General features: G+C 38.8%; 1 protein-coding gene across 4 annotated transcripts in view; it reads right to left on the bottom strand.

Moving 5' to 3' along the window:
* DCLK1 (doublecortin like kinase 1) overlaps nt 1–25,225 on the bottom strand; it is a 243,935-nt gene that overhangs the window by 215,336 nt on the left and 3,374 nt on the right. For all 4 annotated transcript variants that reach the window (XM_062615023.1, XM_062615019.1, XM_062615020.1 and 1 more), the window contains exons 2-3: nt 24,570–24,958; nt 15,327–15,673 (exon numbers count right to left, since the gene is read on the bottom strand). In XM_062615023.1, the coding sequence (XP_062471007.1) occupies nt 15,327–15,673; nt 24,570–24,945 (723 nt within the window). In that variant the 5' untranslated portion in view covers nt 24,946–24,958. The remainder of the gene's footprint in view (nt 1–15,326; nt 15,674–24,569; nt 24,959–25,225) is intronic.

Raw genomic sequence — 25,225 nt, 5'->3', positions numbered from 1 at the left:
GTTTTACTCAGCCATAAAATTCCACAGAGTCATTGAAACTGCTTCAACACTGCTATTGCTCTTTCAAGCTTAACTTAAACAAACCCATAGGTTCAAAGTGTATTAGTCTAGAACTAAAACAGTCCATAAACTTTATTTCCATGGGAAACTAAACAGGAACTGAAGGAGACATCAGCAAGTTTAAAAGAAAATGCATCTTCCTGATGCTTTCTGCAAATCAAACAAAACAGTCACGCAACCATACTTGTCTTTAGCTATTCAGTGAACTGGGAAAACCAGTATTCTCACTGGTGATTGTGTGTAAAACCTAGTGGAGCTGAAGGAAAGAAGCTGCTGTGGAGAAATGCTGCACATCTATCAGTTACCAGGAATTACAAAAGGGAAAAAAAAATGCATCCCATCTGAACAACTCCCTAAGTTCCTTTAGTTTAACATCTTACCTGCTATATAAAAAAGTTCTGCACAGATGCCATATATTTTAATGTAATAGTGAAATAATTTCTGATCTACAGGGTGCATGTAAGAACTTTCTCCAGTCTACTACATTACACACCAATAGCCTATTTCCCACCACAGAAAAACTCACCCTAATGACCTGATAAATACTACTGCATACAGCTTTTTCAGTGAGTTTTAGAAACTGAATTTCAACTTCTATAGCTTAAAGGGTTAGAGTACCAAATATTGCCAGTGAAGTTCTTTCTACTGTGGTACTCTTTAAACTACAGTAACTTTTTAGTTACCTGTAAGAGAAACTCAGAAATACAAAAGACATAAGAAATTTAAGTTCTTTTAACCAGACACTGAACACTAGAACATATGAATGCAGATCAAATTCACTTGACAGAAGCATAAGATATGTAAGAAAACTATCCATCTATCTCAGAAGTGGTTTTATACTTTTTAACTATTTTGCTTGTTTAAATGCCTTAGAAGAGTTAGAGGCCTGTCACCTTAGCACAGAGCCTAAAAGGTAGGTACCATATTTCTCTCTTTACACCCTGCATCCCGAAGTGCAAGAAGCTTTTATTAGCATGTCAGCTGTTAACCTGTTTCACTGAAATGCATCATTGCACATTCTCTGCTCTTCAAAGAGAAAAGTGGAGATATACTCTCCACTAGGAAGGCTTAATTCTCTTCTGCTGAAGATATGGTCTGGTCAAAAGTCTTCTTAAACTTCCCTTGATATCAGGAAGTCAGTCAATAAAACTCCACCTGGATATATGACAGCATTATGCTTACACTTTCCACACTGTGAGTGACAAATCCATTCTTCACTGCCTACACAAATTCAGTTTACCCTGAGGATTATAACTCAAATTTTTCATCAAACTATCAACTTATTGGAAAAAGGCAGCTTTTGTGATATATGCTAAATCAAGAGTACGTAGCTTGCTAAAGTTTCATCATTCTTCATCCTAAAACACGCATTGGATTAAGGATCTTTAATCATTCTGAAATATTTTGGTCAACAGCTGGTTGAGTATGAGCCAGCAATGTGTCCAGTGGCCAAGAGGCCAACAGCATCCTGGCTTGTATCAGAAATAGTGTGTCCAACAGGACTAGGGCAATGATCCCTGTACCAGGTACTGGGAGGGCTGCACCTCAAATTCTGTGTCCACTTTTGGGCCACTCACTGCAAGAAAGACACTGAGGTGTTAGAGTGTATCCAAAGAAGGGCAGTGAAGCTGGTGAAGGGTCTGCAGCACAAGTCTTATGAGGAACAGCTGAGGGAACTGGAGTTCTTTAGCCTGGAGAAAAGAAGGCTCAGAGGGAACCTTATCACTCTCTACAACTACCTGAAAGGAAGTTACATGGATGTGGTTGTCAGTCTTTTCTCCCATGTAGAAGAGACAGAACAAGGGGAAACAGCGTCAAGTTGTGCCAGAGGATTAGATAGGATAGTAGGAAAAAATTCCTCACCAAAGGATTACCAAGCACTGGGACAGGCTGCCCAGGGAAACGGTTGAGCCACCATCCCTGGAGCTATTTAAAAGACACGTAGACATAGTGCTTAGGGACATGGTTTAGTGGTGGACTTGGCAGTGTTATGTTAACAGTTGGACTCAACGTTCTTAAAGGTCTTTTCCTACCTAAATGACTCTATAAGCAATAACAAACTTGCCCAGAACCTCTAAAAGTAAGGGCTTTTACATTTTCATATGATAGCAACACACTTCAATAGTTCTAAAGATCAGCAGTAACATTAAAATAGCAACCCTGCTGGTGACAAGTTCTTGCACACCCTGAAAAGATTTTAAGAAATATTTTGAAGCAAGTGGCAAAATTATACGCATATGCATTTATATGTAATGGTGCAAAATCCACCTGAAAAAATAACTAGGATAGCACAGTTTCTGTTCACAGACAACACTGCCTGGAAGAAACAAACAAACAAAAATCTAACTCCTTATTTGTTCTCAACAGAAGCTATGTGAGCTCTGGGTTGTGGGTGTATATATACGTAAGCACACAGAAGAGCTCCAACCTGCCCTTCCCAGATGGGCAAATCACTGTCTAGCAGATTTATGCAGGCATCTATGAAGAAATAAACCAGAAATTATACAGGGTCATAAAACAAAAGCGGGGGGGGGGGGGGGGGGGGGGGTGGTGGAGAGCGGAGTAATCTCTTTTTTATATAGATTGACTGTGTCCTCATTCAGGAAATAACTTTATGTAAAAAGTACCCCCAAACCAACCTCTTCTCTTGCCTCCCTGCCCCTTCCTGCACCCCATCTTCCCTATATGAAGGGAGAAAACCAGGAAGAGTAGAGTTTGACCAGCTGTTTTGCAGCGTTGGTAAGTAGCTGACAGTCTTGCTTCTCCTCCATATGACAATTTAGACGGAAGTGATCAAGATAAGATTTGAGGAAATTCTTCACAGGGTATGAACTTTTATGAATGAAAGCAGTACCAAAAAAACCCTGCTTAATTTAGTTCATTATTCTGTTGCAGGATTTGTCAAAATACTGGTTAGCATTAGCCACTTGACTCAGAATGGTTTTACTCACAGCACTTAAGTCTCTTCTGAGAAAGGAAGTTTGAGCACATGAAGCCTACAAAAGTACTTCAGTAGCAGTATACTGCTTTCTACAAATTATTCTCTCCTTGCTGTTCCTTCTGTGCTGTGTTTAGCCCCACTGTTCCAGTCCACTAGCATCATCCATCACAACTTTATATTGTCCTCTCAACTTCTGTCTGTATCTTTCCTCACAGAAGCAAGATTATCCAGTTACATGCTCATCTTCATGTCTACTGTTAAATAACCAGCCTCTCCTCTGTATCTCTAAGTGATTAAGTACTAATTTAAAAAGCAATTTCCTTATTAAAGGAAAAACATCTCAGTTTTATTTTTCATAAGCCCCCCCATTTAACAGTTAACCAGCATCTTCTGCCTACCCTTGATTAGGATTGCAGGAAGAAGTAGTGTCTTTGTTCTTTCCAACACAGCACACACCCACTGCACCACAGAAAACTGTTCCAGCTCTACTTGACAAGCTGAAAATGGATTGTCACCTTTTCTAATCTGGTGGGTTTCCTGCCAAGTTTAAAGACTCAGTTCCAGGGACTACTCTAAAATAATACAGAATAAAATCTAAGGTAAATTGGTGCATGTTTTCAGGTAGGCTTTGTTCCCAAAGAACAGAAACACTGCATAGACAGACTACCATTGTTTTGGCATACAATAATTTCCCACACACTCTATCTATGTTCTTCTGGAGGAGATAACTTGGAGCTGTAAGGCTGCCTGTCATTTCAGAATGATGTTAAGTCATGACAGGCTGCTATAAAAAAAAAAAATTAAAAAAAAAAGTAAGCTTGATGACTGCATAACATCACAACGTTTCAGTGCTACAGCAGGACAAAATGCCATGCATGAAACTGAAGGCAAGGGAGGAGGAAGGAACTGGAGGTGGTGGTGAAGAGTTTCAATCAGCACAGCCAAAATATAGGCCTTTTTTTGAGAGCACCCACCTGTTATTTCACTGATCCTTCTGATTATTTACCTATAAGAGAAGAAGCACTGTTAAAGCTTTCCTTTTCTTGCAGAGGTACAATTTGACATTCAGTTGTTCATTCCTTCCCCCCCCCCCCCCCCCCCCCCCGTAACATTTAAGAGAACAGTTCCTGCTGTATGCTGTGAATGATGACTTGCACTCAGCAGAAGAGAAACCAGAGCTTAATTTGCTTTTCTAGGACAGCCCTCCCCCATCTGCAGATAGAAGGGTTCATTTTTTACAGGGATGCCACATTTAAAAGCTACTCCTCCTACAGTGTCATTGAAGACTTGCCAGAGAAGGGAAAGTCTCATCCTTTCATTCTTATCACCTCCCTCCCCACAGAAACAACCGAAGTATGAAACACAGCAAGCTACATACCAGGACGTCACATTTAAATACTGCCTCTTAAATGAGATTTAAATAAGCTGCAATATCATTTTGGTTGAAAGCATTTTTCAAGGTAATGTTATTTCTACAGATACTATTCATCAGTGATGACTCCTATACATCTTTACCCATTTGCTCATTTAGTCCCACACTTAAAATTTAGCAAGTATTTTAAAATTAATTTTAGCTTCACAGCATTATTTTTTGCTCATGTTTTAATGTTTTTTTTTTAATTAAAAAGTATGCAACTGAACAACTTTCTGTCAAAAAGTCACTGGATAAATATATTCATTTTGACAAATACTGTAACTGAAAAATGCCTGACATTTTATTAACTACTGAAATACTTACACATGACTATAAAAGGTTTTACTTCCTTTCAATCTTATGTTATAGAAATGAAGTCTCAGAAAGACTTTACCTAGTTGCTTGGCGTGTCCACACTACAGATACTGAACGTTCATCACCAGTTTATTTGTTGCTGTATTTGACCAAAAAAGTGAAAAGTTCATGTATCAATGTTCCTGGTTCTCAGCCAGTTAGAGTAGCTCTGTTCTTCCTGTTACATCCCTTCAGATACTGTGTCTCTCAACATTTGCTCAGCATTCTGAGAGCAATCAATGCTAATGTTAGTCCAATTGTCTTTACATAAGGTACAGAAATTCTAGTTTGCCTACCCCTGATGTAAAAAGCAGATGACAAAAACTGTTTTCACAAAGATCTGAACCAACCACACAAACACTTCTATGTTCCATTCTCCTACGTACATATGATTTTCCACCATCTCACAGCAATGAGATGTTCAACACTTCTTGCATTAAAAACCTTCACGTAATGCTTACTGCGCTCTCATCTGGTTTTTGTCCCTCTAGTTCTAATAGGCTACTTCATTATTCTTTCCTACATTAGCTGCTTCATATTTGCCTTATTAAATTTTACACTGATTGCAGTCCATGTTCCCAGTTCAAGATCGTACTCTATTTAAACAGATTTCTCCAGAGTATTTGCAATGCTCCTCAATCTGCCCCAGAAGAGATGAGTTCTGGTTTAGAAACTGAAATGTCCAACCTTTTTTGTTTTTTTTTCCTTTAAGGCCTATAATTTTTCTTCCTTTTCACAAATATATAGAAAACTGAATGTGCAGGAGAAGAGGAGGTATCTTTAAGTAGCAAGAAGTAGAATATAGTCCATATAAAGCAATATGGACTATTAAGACAACAGGAAATAATATAGTTCTTTGTCATATTCCCGGTGCTTTCACTGTAAACCCAACTGCTTAAGTGTAACTTCTGCTGCCACCATCATACCCACACAGGAGCACAGACCCTATTCACGTCTATGCAGCTATTGCAAGATGCGAGCAGAAAATAAAATGCTCTGTATCAGAATCAGCAATGTCATATATGGATATTTTCATGATCATGAGCTTCTATATTTTTAACCTTTTTATTCTGAAGCACTAACACAGAATCATAGCATGCATGAGTTTACACAGGGTTTCTCATTACCAGTGTCTAGTGTGTCAGGATCATTTCCCACAACACATGCGTGCTACACTTGCCTCCTCCTGAAAGTTATTTCCTCTCTAAGGAGCACGTAAGTATACCACATATAGACACTCCATATATTGCATTAGCTTTAACTCAGATTTTGTGTGTGTGTAAGATGCAAACACAGATTTCATACATGGAGAAACAGCAGAAGGTTAAAGAAATCTCAATTGTAAGTAGACAACCTATGCAAACAGAAGGAAAGAGCTGTACTGTGGAATCTAGATGCGATCAGGAGACCATTTCACACAGCCAGCCACCTTCACAGAAAGTGCCATTTGTCAGAAGTTGCTAGATTTTAAATAAATAGGAGCTGAAACTAGACATCAAATAAAATGAGATAATACTGAAATACACAAGAACAGTAGTTAAAAACTCAAAGAAAATTTAGGAGTCTCCTAGAAAACCTTCAGAAACAGAAAAATGATTCAGAGCCATATCAGGAATCAAGAAAGGGAACATGAGACAGTGGAATATTCCAGGGACAATTAGAATAAAGAAAGTGTCAAAGGTTTAGCTTTTGGATGCATGTTATATAGCAGCAGCTGCAGTCTGCAACTCAAATTAATGCAAAACAGACACATAACCTGGCTGCAAGGGAAGGCAGGTGAGGTATTTTAAACAGCAAACATTCCTCTGTTTAAAGAGTCAGCATGTGCCTTTCAGGCAACATTTGCCTTCCCTGAGTTTTAATCAAAGACACTCTACTGTGGCTATTCCACAAGATGCCCCCATCTTCCCCTACTGTCTCTCAGATTTGAGAAAATCATTGCTTAAACCAAGCCAAAAAGACAATAAAAAGCAGCTGAAACAAATTTCACTCTCCATTCACCCAATGAGTCAATGTCTTATTCAGTTTTAAGCCATTAAAGCTCAGAGTTTTATTTAAAAGAAGTGTCTGAGATCCAACATTTAATGGAAAACCAAATACACCAGAACAACTGATATGGGAGCAGCAATCAGCCTTAACTACTTAACAGGTGTTTTTATTTTCAGTAACATCCAACTCTGAATTCAAAGCCCTATAATGCTTTGCTGGTTCTTCTGGGAGTATTCTACAGTCTTTTGTCTTGCTTTCTGAACTCAAACTCACTCAGCTCTGATAATTTCACACCCATTTGCACTCAGTTTTATCTATGCATAAGGTACCATACTCACATCCTTCAAGACTCCCAAGACTTCTTTGATTTTCTATTACTTCAAGAATTCAATCCTATGGAATAAACTTGATTTTCTCCTCAGCAGCCTTCTCAAGAAAAACACCTTGTAGCAGGTGGTCTGACCTGTTTCAAAAGTTTTTTAGGGGAAACTGTAACAGATACTGCTTAAAATTTCAGAAAAAAAAAACTGTGATACACACCTTGTCACATATCATTAACTGGTGACGTCAGGAAAACAGTCTTAAAAGAGCTTAATTGGTTTATAAAAATCTAAGCTGTTTTCAGAGCATTACTGTCTTCATTCAGCACAACGGAAATATTTTAACCTACTGGTAACTGTATTAGTTCCTAAATCTTATTGAGTCTGGACATTCTGCACCCATTAACCGGCACACAGTAGTGGGAATGTAGATTCAGAAGAGATTAAGTCAATACTTCCTACAGGTTTGAACAAATGAGTTTCAAACTTAAAGAGGAATGGAGGAGCAAAAGGCAGAATACATTGTACAGTGCTGATTTAATAGTATCTAATATTGTTGTCCCTGAATATCCTGGAAGTTTCAGTCCCACTTCTAGTGAAATTCACAGCAGAAATCCTCAAACACACAGAGCAAGGAAACAGAGTTGCAACTCCAACTTCTATACACAGCGGGGTTCGTTTAAGAAAATTCTTCTAGAGGTAGAGACCTGGATTCATCTTCATTAACTTGCTGAGCACCTGGCAAGTATGTCATTGCCCTAGACTCACTTTCTACAAAAAAGAACCACGAGAGGCAATTCCGGAACAAATAAGAATATCCAAAGACATTTGTGTTTCATGCCACTCAGTGTAAGATATAGCAAAGCGTATGGCTTAAGAAGCTGAAAAGTATTTAAAATATGTTAAGATGCTTCACAGTTGACTGCAGTTTCAGAAAAGAAACTGAGTTCATAAAAGCTTAATTAGAAAAACAAGGAACAAAATTGGGCTATCATTAGCAATTTTCAAACTCAGACTACTGCTCCTAAGGGATGTCAGTTAGCAACCCTGGAAACTCCTATTGTGAGACAGCTTTTAGAGACAGAGCAACAGAGTTGTCAGTCTAAGCTTAATAGGAACTGACCCTATACAAACAAATTAACACACTGCTTTCAATTAGGAATGGGCTTCTGTTCACTCCTTTACTGAGGACTTTAAGTAACAATCAAAATTGTTAGTCAGTGTCATACCATGACATCAAAACAGCCTACCCAGAGTCATAAGAATTCAAGGACCTATCACAGCTCTCTTCTAACACCAGGATAATACCAATTGCCAGCAAACTCTTTTGAATGATTTCAAACCAGATTATCATGATTTTCTTGTTAAAGTACAGTCTAATTTGCAATGGAAATCCATTTCTCTCAATACGAATAGTAAGAATATTCCAAGACACCACCCCAGAGCCCATCACCACCTGCTGAGATAGGCAATTTGCAGTCACTGAATTTTTTGTTTTGTCTTTCGTCTTCAAAAAGGGGCCTTTTCCCCTGTATTGGGAAAAAAAATCTTCACCTTTCAAGGACAAAAAAAAAATAAAAAAATAAAAGAACCCACTTTTTCAAAACACCAAAGCCAGAAATGATAACATCTTCCAGAGAAAGGAAAAGGGTTTTGATTAAATATACTGCAGGCAGGAAGAAGGGAAAGTGAGGTGCATTAAAAGCTGGAGAGACACTCTTTCTTCTTGGAAAGTGTCTCTCACAGCTACATAACATGGTGGTCTGTCAGGATCTCCCAGAGAGGGCTTGAAGCTTCCTGTCCAAAATTAAGCAGCACAGGCATTTTCTAGCATTCACATTAGAAGCACTTTAGGAAAAAACCAGCTTGTACAGTGTAAGCACATAGGGTTTCAGGTCTGCAGCTGGTAGCGCAATACTAAAATACCACCTCAAAAACATACACATAAGTTTCCCTAGCTGTTGCTTCCTTGTTAAACTGCTTGCATGAGCTGCAGAAGACATTTTATTTAGTGTCTGCTCCCAATTAGTATCTGAACATTTACATCTCTCAGAGAATTCACCACAGTTCCCCTGGTCAAACAACAGCACCCCTGTATGCCTGTGGCTGGCAGGGAGCTCCAAAGCCTTCAACAGAGAGAAGTTAAGTCACTGCACTCAAGAGAGGTCATACACAAGATAAAATAGCACTTATTGTCCACATTTTTCAAACTGGGAACAATGTTAAGTTGCATGCATGTCAAGTGGATTGTAACTACAACTTAAGAACAAATAAAAAGAACATGCACAACCAATCACCCTTAAAATTAAATGCACCTTCTACAATAAAAATGGAACTGATTACAAACACTGATGTGGATCAAAATTACAGAGCACACAGAAAAGGAGTCGCTGTACATAAATTTTATTGTGTTTAATATTCCTTTTGTCTAGACTGTTGTATAACATAAGCTACACAAGTGCTAAGCAGAGAATGTCTTTTCACAAATGGTACCTACCTTACTTTACGTAGGCTTTTCTGTACCAAGGACAATCCAGGTCTAGAGAAAAACATTTGTGATCTTTAATCCATCCTACATAAAGGTATATTTGGCCAAGAATTTATTGTAATATACAGATACTATTATCAGATGTTTTCCACTTGTTAAAAACTAAACGATTTTAAAAGCACATGCTCAGTTTAGGTGTAGGTGGAGTTGCTTTCTCTTACTTGAGGAAGTACTTTCTCAAAACTGTGGTATTAATTCTTTACCAGAAACAAAGATACCAGGTGCCTTCAGAGAGAGGAGTCCACAGGAAAGGGAGTTTGTCTGCATCATAAGATATCCCCTTTAGAGTGGGGTTCCAATAAAAACCAACAACACATTACACTCTATGAAGCTTCAAGCTTCCCAGCACTGTGATGTTCCCTTTTCTGGCAGCCACAATTTTTTAATAGATTTGTAAACATAATTTGATTTGCAATAACATATTTATGAAAAAAATAATAAGATACTGACTTTTCTTCTGATATCTCTGCCGCTGGCCACTTAATCTGTCTGGAGTCAAACCAACAGGTTAACACGTAAACTGAAAAATAATTTGCGTGATTGCATCTTGTTAAGCTAAACAAGCCACCTGTTCAAATAAGCAGGTCCCATATAAACCAGATGTTTGCTCTGCCAAAAGCAAATGGAGGACTTACAAGGTAACAAACCACTTTTGTCCAAACTTTAGTCTCTGTCTAAACATGCAAATGGTAAATATCTTGTGCAAATATACACATCATAACACCCCTAAAAATGGCACTGTTTCACAATTTTGCTGTAAAGTGTGATCTTTGTCATTTTTCTCCCATTTTAGTCTCTGGTGATGTTCCGTAAGTACACCAAGTAACTAGAAACCAGAGAACTGAGCTTGCTTGCAACACAGCAACCAGCCTCTATCTTCACAGACAGCTTGTAGCCTTGATGTAAGGCACACAGTGCCTTTTACAAAACCATATTTTAATGAATGTGAAACTAAAAAATGACACCTTCTATTAAGGGAAGGATAGAAAACAAACTCCAAAGGTGCAGCTACAGTAAAGCCGGACATATTTTAGCTATGAGACAATGTTCCATCTAAGCACAAGTACATGATAACAGGAAGGGTCAACGCTAAAAATATCTTCTCATGAACTTAAAAAAAATTGAAAAAAAAAAGAAAGAAAGAAAATGAGTAATACAGTAAGAGCATGCACTCATGATTGGTGCTCCTACAAGCAGCCATTAAACCTACTCTTTCCATTTTTGTTTTCCTTACACAGCAAAGTTTGCAAGGAAAACAGTTCAAGACCTGGAAAAGTTTTTATTTTGACCTGAGCTCATGAAGCGTCAACACTTCTGAGTCCCACCATCTTCTTCAAACCCATAGTATCTTAGGTGAAAGTGATTCTATCTCTTCCTCTAGCATACAAACAGCATTAGTTGCTTGTATCAGTAGGGGAAAAAAAAAAAACATATATATCCATAAAAATGTACGTACAGTATAGGTACAAAACCTACCTGGCTTTGAGGAATCAATGATAACTGAACTGCAAGAGTTTACTTAATGCGGGCCGCTGACATGCTATATGATCAGGCAATAGCTGTATATTGTGGCCCTTTTAGTGCAAATCAAATTATACTTTAAATTTTCAGAAACCTTGAAGTCAAAATATAGATTCTGATGACTTATGAGTAAATGCAAATAAACCATGTTATTGTTTCTAAGAAGAAGACACACATTATACCAAAATTAAATTAAATGTATGAAATCCAGTACTGAAAAACATCGTTTCAGTCCCTGAACTGCCACTGACACAATGAGATAAGACAGGTTAAGTTTGGGATTTGTTTTACTGGGGGTTTTAGTGGGTTTATTTTATTTGGGCTTGATGTTCTTTGTTTGGGGTCTTTTTTTTTCCTTTCTCCTGCTATTTCAGCATTAAGCAATTTAAATGGCTACTAAAAGCACACCTACTTAATCAAGGTCCCTTGGAGTTCTACGGAACACCCACAAAGCATCCTGTGCACCAAAAATTACTGAATTTTCCAAAACTAAGAATTTGGGAGATGGGGAAAGCAAGGGGATGCTACAGAAGAGCTTTCTTCCTAGCAATCATAACTTTTCTCAGGTACTGATTACCCAAGCACCACCTCTGTCAACAAGACAAGCTCCTTACGTTCTCATCAAATATCATTTAAATTCCTCTTAACTGAGCATAATATTTATTAATATCTTTTAGAGACACACATCAAAACATCACATCTGACCAGGCTGTTAGAGGGAGAGTGTTTAAGCTCAGTTTCTCAATGCACAGCATCAGTATGGGACAATCCCCTAACTTGGATGTCCATTTAAGATTCTGACTCCTCCTACTTTCTCTTTATTAGCCTGAGGCATCAAATGATAGTACCCAACAACAGTATGCATACCTCACTGCCCACCAGCACTAAGAAACACAGGATTCGTGTCAATTTTTGGCATGGATAGGCAGTTCCAGTGTTTGCCTCATAAAATAACTCACAAGAGATGACTGTACAGATTAGTCTTTCTCCAACTTACATTTCCAAATAATAATCCTAGGAGAGCTTTATTCTCTTATCCGTACAGTAAATTACATTTCTTGGATCGGAGCTGTAAGACTTTATTGCTTTTTAAGTTAATGATGAAAGATTTAATCACAATATTTGTTAGATTTAGTAACACTGAACACAGGCTTTTCCAGAACCTTAGAAGCTCCAGCAGGAGTCACAGTAGAAGTTCCCAACTATCAATACTGGCAAAATTTTGGATTTACCATAGATTTCCTCCCAGTAATCATTCACAGCTTGAGTTAAGCAATAAAGAAATCCATCACTGGGTGCACAACACCATCTGGGAGATCAGGCTTTTGGCAGAGAAAAATGGAACAGCAATTGCCCAGCAGCACAGGAAATCAATGATTTTCCCACACAGGGGTGAGAAACAGGCTGCTCCTGCTGAGCACAGGATCATTCATTTCCCATGCTGCCAGCAAAGCTGCTTTGTATGTGCAGTGAGCAAGGTCTCCCTCACACTGTCAGGACAAACGGACACCTTCCTCCAAAGCCTCCCCTTACCAGTACGTTACACAGCGAGCTATGCAATCTCAACAAGCTAAAAAGCAAAGGAGTGTGGAGACACCAGTCGCCTGCAAGAGCCTTTTGGCACAACAGTTTCAGGTTAGGTAGGTAACAAGTGTCCCAGTACACCACCAATCTAAACTCATCTCAAATCCCATCAACTGACAAAGGATTCAACTGAACTTTGACAACATCTGGACCAAGAAAAACTGGCTTCTGCTTTCCCCTGGTAGTAGGATATTACTACTTACTTCCAGCAATTGGAGCTCCAAAACAGGTGTAAAGGTATTTTTTTCATTTTAAGCACAACCATTAAAGGGGAGTTGGAATATTAAAAAAAAAAAGTGAGCATATTATCCAGGAGACAGGAGGCCACATTGGCATCCTTCCAGGCTGCACTTCTTCATAACTAAACCACAAGTTTATTTACATATACAACACAAAACAGAGATGAATCCTATTTTATTGAGAGGGTTTACAGAACCAGAATAGTCACACAAGGTACTCTGTCAAGGTCACAGCAAGGCCACCACTGATCAGCTTTAAAATCCCAACTCCTTCCTCAAAGTTACTAGCCTTAGTGCACCATGGAGCATGAGGCAAGGTAAGAAGGATAGGAGTTAAGAGTTCCCCCACACACACACTTCTGCTGCAGAACTTCCCATCCACATTTCTGCTCTAGGTCAAAGTTCCCAAGAAAGCCAGAGCAATGGAATCATAACAGGCATGTATGCAGTCATCAAGAACCGAACTACTTCCTGTAACTGGCATCAGAGGTTACCGATACAAAACAGCAAATGGAAGGGAGTTCTGGTCAAGCTAGACTTGGCCCCAGTTTGAACCAGTGCTCTGAATAAGCAGCTTGTCCATTAACCAGCCCTCTCTGAGATCAACGGGTACTGCTGTAACTGTTTCCAGAGCTATGTCTGCATATTAACCACCATAACTGCAGATGTGTTAGGATCACCACTGGATCTAGCCAAGTACTGACCTGCACCATGGATATTTTGCAGCATTTTCTGACAGCTACACTGTTACCTGTTGTCCTGGGTTCAGCAATAGAAGTCATTTTTCCCCTTCTTGGTAGCTGGTGTAGTGCAGTGTTTTGACTTTCAGCTCGGGAACAGAGCTGATAACAAGCGATGTTTTGGTTTGGCCAAGGACTCCCATGCTCTGCCAGGGAGGAGGGGAAGCCAGGAGGAAGCAGAGACAGGACACCTGACCCAAACTGACCAAAGAGGTATTCCATACCACAGCACGTCATGCCCAGGATGTAACTGGGGGTTAGCCGGAAGGGCTGGGAGACGGCAGCGTTGGAGGAGGTATCGGTCAGAGCTTGGTCGGGCTGGGGGGGCAAGTTATCGGTCGGCTGGTGCTGAGGTGTTGTATTCTCTTCCCTTGTTATTTCCTTTATCATTATTATCATTGGTGGTAGCAGTAGTGATTTGTGTTATACCTTAGTTACTAAACTGTTCTTATCTCAACCCGTGGGAGTTGCATTCTTTTTTCGATTCTCCTCTCCGTCCCTCCGGGAGCAGGGGGAGGGCAAGAAAGGGGGGGGAAGTGAGCGAACGAATTACCTGACTGGGTTTAAACCACGACACCTGTGTATCTGTGAATCCTTGAGACAGAATCTATAAAACAGCCATATTACAGCAGAAATATCTTGGTCATTAGCAACTTCTAGCTTCTGAGGGAGACTGGTCGCTCATCTTTCCACCCACATTTTATACCTCTATCATTTCCTCAGTTTAGTAAGTTACATGTGTAAATGCAAATATCTGCCTTATTACTCTAGAGTCACCATTGCTCCAAAACCAATTCAGGTCATGCTGAAATTAGTCTTGCCCTTCACCAGGTTAAAAGCTTCTCCAGTTTTGCTATAATTAATATATGTCTGTAGGTAAATTACAAATAAAGTGAAAGACAAGAAGTAGGATTACTCTGTAGTATGTTTTCTTGTCCCTCCATCCTCAAGTTCAATAAGAAGCCTCTCAAAAATCTCACCCCACCAGAGCTCATTTAATCAGCAAAAAAGAGACAATGCTTGAAGGTGTCAAGAAGAAATAACATGTAACCTACAACAGACTCCTCAATAAATGTGGGCACCATACATAACCCTACCTGTTTTCCTGCAAAAGTGAAAAAGCTCACTCATTTTCTAAGCTTCCACCTTCTTCATAGTCCATTCTAGCTGCAGTAAGATTCATCATTTGGTCACTCTGGACAGCAGTAGGCCTGCATTTATCATGGTGAAGTACATCTTCATTGTATGTTCTTACAGTTTATGGAAAGGCAAGTACAATGACTCATAGAACTGCTGCAAGAAAAATCTGAAACAAGTTAACAGAATGAGCTTCTTTAAAATGACATCCTACGTTTCCGACATGCAGAGCCAAAACCACATCACACTTTCAGCTGACAGATTTAGAGCCATTATTTATCATAAATGGCAAGACCATTACTGAGGCTAAGATATGATCCTGTTCACAGATCTTAAGCACAGGATAGGCAGCGAAAGGCCTAATTCTATGTTCTAGAAAAATGTGATTTTTTTTTTTTTTTTTACTAATGTACTATTCTTTTCCATTTGGAAAATTGTATTTTCTTCATGCTGAGAATGATCACCATGAAAATTCTTACCTGTTTTCCATCTAGTGTGTATAAGCGTTTAACCACCCCTGAATCCAGCTTGATGGCATCAGTTATATCAGTAAGAACCTGTTCAAATGAATGTGCTGTCTTCTTGTTGAGCAGAATCCGGACTGCTTTTCGTGGCTTCACTCCACTCCTGATGATAGTGACTAGTTTAGGCCTAATGAAATCCTTATTTTCTTTTGCATCTGGAGTTCCTCCTTTAGCAGTGGCAAGAGACGGCACTGAACGAGAAGTAGAAGTTGTCTTAACATTCACTGACCAGTTTGGGTTTACATTCTTCGTATACTCCAGTTTCTTGAAGGGTTCTATGGAACCACACACATAGCTTTCCCCTGCAGAAACAAAAGTGCCAGACCAGCAAGTCAGATTGGAAGGGGACACAACAAAAAAAAATAAACCAACACAACAGAAAAATATCAAATCAAATCCTTCTCAAATTATTAAACTTTATTCTTATCATTCTTGATCTACATAGAGTATTGATCTCTTCCCTTCCCAGATGCTATAGACTGTAAAGTATCTTTTAAATATCACTCATCAGCTAACCATTCAGAAAATGCTGTTACAAAATCCTTGAAAGCAGCAGTTTTCTTTTCAGAAAACTCCATCTGCAGCAGGGATTACTCCTGTCAGTAACTAGTGTTCATATCTAATCAGCTGCCCAGCCCCAGCACATTATCACAGTAGTCCCCCAGCCTTCATGCTTAAGTTGCCCGATCCTAACAAAACAGCAGGCCCCAAACACTTCATGGGAAATAATATGAAATATTATCAAAAACTACAGGTTACAAATAACTTTCCATAAAAGGTGGATGAAAGTGTCATAGGAGAGTTGTTGACATTTGATTATTTAAAGCTTTAGGTAGCATAAGTGCAGGATATGTACAGGAAGGAAATCTCACTATTATTCTACTGACTCAACATATAAAAAGGGGCAAAAGGAAGGCAAAGAGGAATAATTACAGAACACTACTCACAACAAATTTACCATACTTTAAAGTAAAAAAATGGATTGCAGCTAAGATTTCCAATGGAACATTATCTACAATATTTCTGCAAATACCACACCCATACGATTTTGGGGGACCTAGAAGATATAAATACCAGCATATCCCACTTGATTAACCCCTCAATGAAGTACAACTGCAGGCTGCTGTGAAAAGGGAACATGCTTAGATGCTCCCAGCCTCTCACTTGAGCTTGACTGAGTGATAGTGCTGCCAGTTGCACTGAGTGAGTTAGATCAACTTGGTGATCTGACTGAATGTAACAAAGACAATACTAATTTTGCAACAATCAGCTGATTCAGTTCACCCTTCGGCTGGGGAAAAATAGAAAAACAAAACCACCAAAGGTAACAATACTAGATCCAGCAAGACCACACCTTCTGGCAGCCTACAGTTAAACTCCATTACAAAAAATGCAAAAATCTTATCCTGAGCAATACCACAAAGATATCTGAGATGTTTTAATTCTTCTGGGTTCAGAAGTTCAGTGTATGCTATCAGCACAGAGACCTTATTTTAGCAGTTTAGCCAAGGTATTAAAACAAAACCAGAACAAAAGCCAGTGATGTACCTCCTATGCCAAAAAACACGTAAGAACCAAAGGTTTTCCTAATGATACCTACCCCAAGGAAAGAGGACTTACCGTTCAGTTCTTAAAAGAAAAATAAGTATTTAAATTTTACTTCTGGACACAAATGTTAAGGTCTGCCCCACAGACAAGATAGCATACAAGGAATGCTGGGAGGTACACAGTTACCACAGTTAGAAACAGAGGGGATGATGTGAGACATGAGGCCCCAGATGCAACAGAGGTTCAAGTCTATTGGCATGATGCTTCAAACATCAGACAGTAACACACTCTGAGATTATCAGAAAGGAAGTGGAAGAACACCAAAAGACAAAGAAGTCAGAGCTACATGTGAAAATGGACCACTCAGCACCAAAGATAAATGTAATGGAGTGTGATCAAGCAAGAACATAAAAATACTTTTGTTTTCTTCTTTTTTTAAAGCATTCTTTAAAAGCTGAACAAAATACCAAGTGCGAGATGAAGACATTGCAATGCTTACTAGTCATCATGAAAACTCAAGTTTATCTGTGCATTCTAGTAACATCTAAATCATCAAGAAAAGAATCTAAGATGAAACACTTACATCAACCTTACAAGAAACAAAGGTAAATTCTTCCTGTTATCCACTGTATATATTTGAGAGGGATACAGACATATATATGGTAACTTCAGAACAGAAAGGCTTAACCACAGTAATGAACCACGAGTTATCAGTTTTCTGAACGTGGAATCCACCCTGACAGCGCCCAGAAATTTTAGTATCTAGCCTAATCCTTTAGAGCCATGGTGTCCGTATGCAAATGAAATCTCAAAGAAAAGGACAAAAATCCTTCACCTAGATTTTCATCCTCTCTTCTTTTTCATAGTTACCTTCAGGAGAAAAGACTGCAAAGACGTTTCACAAGGGGCATGATTTACTAGTCCAATAAATCCACCTTCCACCTCAGCTATTGCTGCTTCATAACTATCAGGTGATGACAAAAATTTTTTTATTTTTAAAACAGCTTCACCCCCATGATTGTACCTGAGGAGAGAAAGAAACTGTGCAATCTGCGGACAGGCAATACCAGCAGCAAATTGGTGTTCCCAGCTCCAAAGCACCAGGAAAATACATCCAGAGGTAATCCCACTGAGCGCCATCAGCTCTTATTCTGAGGCAAGCCTGAGCAAATACCAGCTTTGACTAACTGGCAGCTGGGGAAAGAAGGTAACAATCTTCAAACACTAGATATATAACATAACACATGCTGAATAAGGAATTCTTGGACTATGCTGGATTAAACAAAATGCTGGATTAAACAAAATCTGTACTGGATTAAACAAAAGCATAGAAAAGACAGCCCCTTTGAAGTGTCTATTTGATTGCAGTTCCCCAAGAGAGGAGAGCAAGCTTTTCACAGGGCGGTCAGTTGTCACTAATGAAATTTTGACACTTGATTATAGTACCAATAGCCATTAGAAAAAGAAAAGGGGGACACCCAGCTGTTTTGGGATATCTGACATCTACGAAAAAAAAAATCCATTAGTAAATCTTATAAAGTATCCCCTTCCTGACAGCCCCTACTTCTTCATAGCAACAGTGTAAATGAAACACATCACTTTAACCCTTCAAAAAAACAAAAAAAAAAAAAAAAAAAAAAAAAAAAAAAAAAAAAAAAAAAAACTACACACAATGCTTGTTTGCCAGTTTTGAACCAGGAATCCCACAATTTAATTTGTACAAGTGCTCAACACTTCAGGAAATTCCATGTGGAACCATTAAAATTTATCTCATCATTGAGAAGCTAATCAGAAAGCTAATCGTGGAGGACAGATCCCGAAACACAGTTAATACTTAAAAAATAAAAAAAAAAAAAAGACACAAACAAAACCCTACTACCTGTAGTTAAACATCTGTCAAAATTCAATGCAGCTGAACCATTAGGGCCATGTAGCACTGAAGGATGGTTCTTAGAGGTCACAACGTGCACATGAATTTCATGATGTGCTTCATGTATTAAAAATATAATTTAGGAAAACAGTATCTCTGTACAAGATGGCTGCTAAGGAGACACTGAATTGCTGTCTGTAAGTACTAGAGCTTTCCTGACCCAAGAGTTGATCCCTTTTTTGGCCTATTGGTATTAGCAATTTGTTTCCTTCAGCTTGCTGATATTCGCACTACAAGAATGATCAAGGTGCTATCTCTTAAAAGGGATGTTTGGCATTGCTTTTCTGTGCTAAAGTCGACTTCACCTAAAATGGCTTTATAAAGAAGCCAGCTGATATTAGGTGAACATCCTGGAGAAGGAATACAGAACCTGCTTGAATCATGCAGAGCGAACTACCAACCCCTCTTTGTAGAGGCAGGAGAACAGCCAATTTATTCAAAATAGTGTTGGTTCCTTGGAGCAGAGTGCATACTAGGAAAGGAAAGTTAATCTTCAAGCCCACCTGAGGTAGAGGAACCATGGTGCTTGCACACTTTGGTGGTGAAGATGTTCAGTGCAACATTCATTGTGGTCCATTTTCCCAGTGGATAAGGCAGGAAACAAATTCAGAGAGAAGGAAAGGGACTGACACCCCCAGTATCCCATGTAACAGGTACACCCTCTTTGCTTCACTTCCACCATTTGGTTTTGTACATACAAAAGGCAGAAGAGCAACCTCTCAGGGGAAAGGACAAAGAATTCTGACTATCCCTCACTATGCAGGGGAAATTGCAAAAGGAATATGACCTGAACCAAATAAGTTACTACTTGATAGCTCCCAAATGTGTTAGTTAATAGAGCAATAACCTATTTAAACTACATTACTGTTGCCTTGTCTTCCTGCAGTGCCTGAAAAAAATGCAACAGTGCAAAAGAGAAGGACCTACAGGAAATAAATCTGACCTACCCATGTTCACCTAACAATCAGAAGCACCAGAAACCACTGGTTTAAAACAGATCTCAAACCTTTTAAAGGACTTCTTTCGCACATCATTCTTTCTGCTCAGCGTAGACTAAAACTTTTTTGTTTTCCTCATCAAAAGCCAAATGAAAAAATTAAGACATACTTCCTCCCTCTCTACCCCACCAAATTTCTGTAGTCTTTCTACAAGCAAGACAGGCATTGTCCATGCTTAAAAAAAATAACCGGAAAGTACCTAGAGAAAGCAATCATGGGACCTTCCAAGCCATTAAGGAAGACACAGTATAGATGGATGAATTGAATGGATGAATCTTCTCAAATTCATGAAACAAAATAATCAAAAAACCAGTGCCAGAACAACCCTCTACCATTTTATGCAACAGGATTATTCAGTGGTTTGTTTATCAAACAAAATAAGGATTGTAGGCATTTCTGCCACAGGATCCAGCCCAAGTTTCACTAACTTTGATAGCCCTGGATCAAGTCCATGGTAAATATCCAGTGTAAATTCAATCCTATAAGCAAATGTCCACACAGATCCAGCTCTACAAACATTTAAACAGATACTTTACTGTTATTATTTTGGTAGCATATTACATATGCATATGAATCTTTCCAGGCCACCAATTCCCAGCTGCTGAGGTAGACATGACTTAGAAGAAAGAGCATTAGCTCTAATGTGCATCAGAGACCATGTCAATCAATTCCTACAGTTTGAGCTGGCTGGGCTTCTCACCAGCACCACTGGAGAGGTCAACAGAGTAAAGGCGACAGCAGTAGTAGCAGGCAGGAGAGGGAAAAGCTGAGTTAAGAGGAATGAGGTGACAGTGGGAGTAGCAAGACACACATACAGAAAGAGTCAGGAACTTTGTCACAGTCTGCCCAGCACTTTGGCAAGGAGACACTGCCTTTTGAATCATCCTCCTCTGTCAGGCAGCTTCTCTGCTGCATCAAACACAACTGCTTACCTCCAGCTCGCAAGAGCCTTCCTGCAGACCTCAACTGACCCATCATCTCCTCTGCCACTGCAGTGAGGTTCACCTCTCCCAGGAGTTATCAGCTAGTTAGAGCCATTACCAGATTCTAAATCTGGTAGATCTCTGCTCTTTCAAACTGCTCCTTCAATGAGGACTGCAGCTCCAAAATAATCCCTGAGACACATTCATTTTTATTCTTCAGATTATTCCTGAAAACTATTTTTGCCATTATGCCTACACAAAATGTGCACACACACACATACAAGTCTTTACAATAGATTGGCAGTGCACCCAATACTGACATGTGACAATATTGTTTCTCAGTACTCTCTCACCCTTGTGGTTTGGGGTTTTTGGTTTGTCTTTGACTGCCAATTCTCTGCTGCAGGGTTCATCTTTTGCGGTAGGTATTGTGGAAACCTGAAATTATTCTGGTTCATACCCAAGACTCTGAGATAATATTATAGTAAAAATTAATGGGAAAGGGATGCAGTTCTAGCTATGGATTGACTCTGTGGTCTTTGTTCCAAATAGCAGGACCCCAGGAGTAAAAACAGTAAATAATACTCTTTGTTTCAAAGTAATGCTGCTCATAATAATCTATTACTTTCCTTGATATACTGTTCAGTGGTAATTTTTGGTTAAGACCCATGAGTCTTTGCCTTTAGCTTTAAAGATGGTATACTTTAGGAAAAGCAAAAAGCATTTTTTTTTTTTACTTAGACTTTGTTTACAGCTAGACAATTTAGCCTTAAGAGCAACTTGATCTTTATTGATTCTACATGCTTTGATTGCATGTCATATCTAGGGAATAAAGTCGTCACATTTGGAAACAATTCCTTAAAGGTAAGAGGGTCCTGAACATGAGGTCTGACAAAAAAGAATGCAACATGAATCCATTTAATTTTTTCCTCCATCTAAGGTAGAGAAGAAGTTACAGGGCATATGAAAATTTGCAACAGTACACACCCCTTGTTACTAAATTCCAACAAATCTCACATATACCAAGTCTTAAAAAAAAACAAACAAACCAACCTAGGGAAGTCATCAGTTTCAAATAAAGGGAAGATGTGTCCCTGCACCTCAAAATAACCTACAACATCAGCATACAACCATGCCAGCTCTGAATTCTGTGCAGGACAGAACTAAATATTACTGAAGCAAAACAGTTCCTTTACAATCTTTTTCCTTTGGGACTATCTTTCATGCAGCTCTATGTATTAAGCTCTAAGATGAAAGACAGTGGCTGCTGTCTTGTTTCCCCCAGGAGCTAGCTGCTTCTCTGTCTCCGTGACCATATGGAAAGGTAAGAGTACAGGAATTTCTTCACAGACATAAAGGCAAAAAAAACCCAAATCAAGACCTTACACATTCACCTTACAACACAATCACTAAAATCAGTGTACCCTCCCCATCTCCAAAATAAGAAAAAAAAAAAAAATCATCTAAAATCATAGCAGTCTCATTAAATGGATTCATACAGTAAGGGAATAGAAAGTAATACTTAGTATTTCAGTAGTTTGAGCACAAATGTCATTTGGCAAGAGGCAAAAATCAAGTGATTTTCCAGCTATTTAAACACAAAGCACAGCTTCAAGCTAATTAATGCAGTAGCAGACTAGCCAAACTCTGAGAAATTTGTACAGTAAAGAGTGAAAAGGGATTATGTAAAAACCATCACTGAGCTAATAATATATGAACCTGTACTGCACAGTGAAGCTCTATGACAGAAACAATAACCCATCTCCTTTATACAAATAGACAGAAGCGCCCTTTCAGGTGGAAGAAGGATGTAGATCTCTACTTGCACTCAAAGACTGACTTCTGCAAACCCCACCATGTTACTGGCACAAGAAAATAAGACTGTCCAATTATACACAGGAAGGGAGATGTGTTCATTGAAAAAGTAAGGAATAAACTTCCACAGAGAGAAAAGAAATCCCAAAGCCCTTACTTAAAATATACATGTGCTTGTACTGTCATTCATTTTGACTGACTGATTTATAACTGGTGTTATTCTTTTCTAGGATGACAAAATAAACCAATCTTACAGGTTGCTGAATTTATTTGTGCATTGGCAGCAAAAGACACTGCATTGATGCAACATTAGCATCAATGATACTTACTTCTTGATGAGTACACCAATCAAATGATAAAATAAAATGTACAAATACTGGTTTTAAATAGATGTTGATTAATATTGGTCTTTCCTCACAGAAATTGATTTTCTGCACCAATTAAATACTGTCCTGACAAATGTAGTTCTAACTTTGCCCTGGAATTCATAACATTGATCTTAGACCAGTTTCCTTTTAATTTCACTAAACCTATTGTCCTAACTCCAAAAACCTTTACTTACATGCATAATCCTACCACTTAACTTTTCTTTCTGAGCATCTTCATGTTGTCTCCTATGCTCCTTTTTATGCAAGGGGGATTATCAAATATATCCTCTTCATAAAACTGCTTACAAAGCTTTCCTCTACTATGACACCTAAAGGAGACAACTCAACAGTGGCTGAATACCTGCTATGCAAAGATGCACTCCTCCTTCAGGAATTTTATTCATCATTAACCTTTTTTTCTTCTCTCCCCACATTAGCTACCTTCCAATTCTCTCATCACATCCTGATACTGCAAATTCTCTCACCCACTGCTAAAAATTAAAATCATAAAGAAATTACAATCTCTGTTACAACTGTAAATTGGCTAAACAGTGGCTTTGCAGGTTTGCCCACAATACAACAACGAAAACATTGTTCCACCTTTATTTTATTTGAACACAGTCAAGCACCTGCATTTGAATTTTACAGATGAAAAACAACCCTGGTTATGGCCATATGCTAGTTAATGCTTTCAGACCTTATACATAGTCTGGTGTTTTGTACAAGGAGCTACTGCCCACACACACAAAAAGAAACCCACTGAAAGCCATAGGCACTTTCTGTTGGAAAAGCTACTATAGCAACTTTTAAAACTTGTATTTATTAATACAGTAAGTATTATTAATAGCCTCGGGCTTACTATTCAAATTGATTAATACTGACAGTTTCTTTTGCCAACAAAACTATTTGTGAAGGAGGGAAAATTTCAGTGTCAATGGGCAAATTGGCAACAGGAGTCTTTGATGTTTGACAGTGACCAGGACCTCTTAGTTCTGACCAAATCACTAGTAATGCTTCATACTGCAGGTACATGCAAGGTAAGGGTGCCGATGGACTGGGGAAGAGGAAAAGGGAAATGCTACAGGGGAGAAAAGTTTACAGTCTACCCCATGGCTGCAAAATTACAACAGCTTGCCTATATTTATGCTACTCAATGAGAGAAGGGTGTTTTACTTAAGGCATATTTACTTCTATGGAAGACTTGGAGCTTTTCACTAGATACACACAGACTTTAAAAAAAAAAAATGGTTAAAATCCATCAGAAGAATTTCATGTAAGTTTCATCAAGCTTAACTGACTAAACTTTCATCAGCACTGGCATTTTTAAATATGCGTGTTCAAGAGAAGCAACAGATGTGATCTTTGGGATCTAGGACTGTCAGCACTAGATTAACAGAAAAGGAAAAGTCAAACACTTTCAACAAGAGGGAAATAAGCAAGGCGATAATATTTCATGGCACACTTTAAGATATTCACAATTCTAATTATACCACTGAAGATCTTTTCTTTATCAATAAAAACAACTATACTGTTACCTATTTACAGAAATCTTAACAGATTAGACAAACAAACACCAACTCAAACATAACTTTATGCCTCCAAATCTTACTGCTGACCTTCTACTAGCTGGTCCAAAGAGGAAATCTTCTTGGAGCCATCAATCGTGTAGATTGTTCTCACTCCCTGGGGCAGATTCACATTGTCAGACAGAGTTCGGGTCAGATCAGCCAGGAGAGCTTCAAAGGACCTAAACCGGTCAGGGGAGATGGCATATACAATCCCTTTGAAATACCGGTCTCCATTACGATAGAAACGAACTTTCTTAGCTTTTTTCTCTGAACTCAGGGTCTGTAGAGTGCGGGTTCGGTAAAAGCTGCAGTGGGCACTGTGAGTAGGGCTGGGCAAACCATTTACCCGGGACCCCCTGCCATATCGCTGCGCTTTATCACGCTCATCAAAATGCTCCAGCTCCATATCTCTTCCAAAGGACATCTTGAAGTTCAATCTAAGGGATGAACAGGAGACCAGAAAAAGTTTAAGAAACTTACACATTTTAAGGAAGCTCACTTGGGAATTCATGTTCTATACATGGCACTTACACAGGACTGCTTTTCAGGTTGAGAAAAAAATGTTTGAATGAAACCATGCCACATTCACACATTCATTTTACAGCTTCCTCTCTTGCCAGGCCATAAAACCAAGTTAGGCTTGTATACAGCATAGCAATGGCACTTATGAAACCAACTGCTAGTAATATGCAACATTAAAAAAT

This window comes from Pezoporus occidentalis, unplaced genomic scaffold (genome assembly GCF_034315485.1).
Source record: "Pezoporus occidentalis ecotype Australia unplaced genomic scaffold, CSIRO_AGI_Poc_V1 ctg18, whole genome shotgun sequence".
Lineage (NCBI taxonomy): Eukaryota > Metazoa > Chordata > Aves > Psittaciformes > Psittacidae > Pezoporus > Pezoporus occidentalis.
This window is presented reverse-complemented; position numbering and strand designations above follow the sequence as displayed.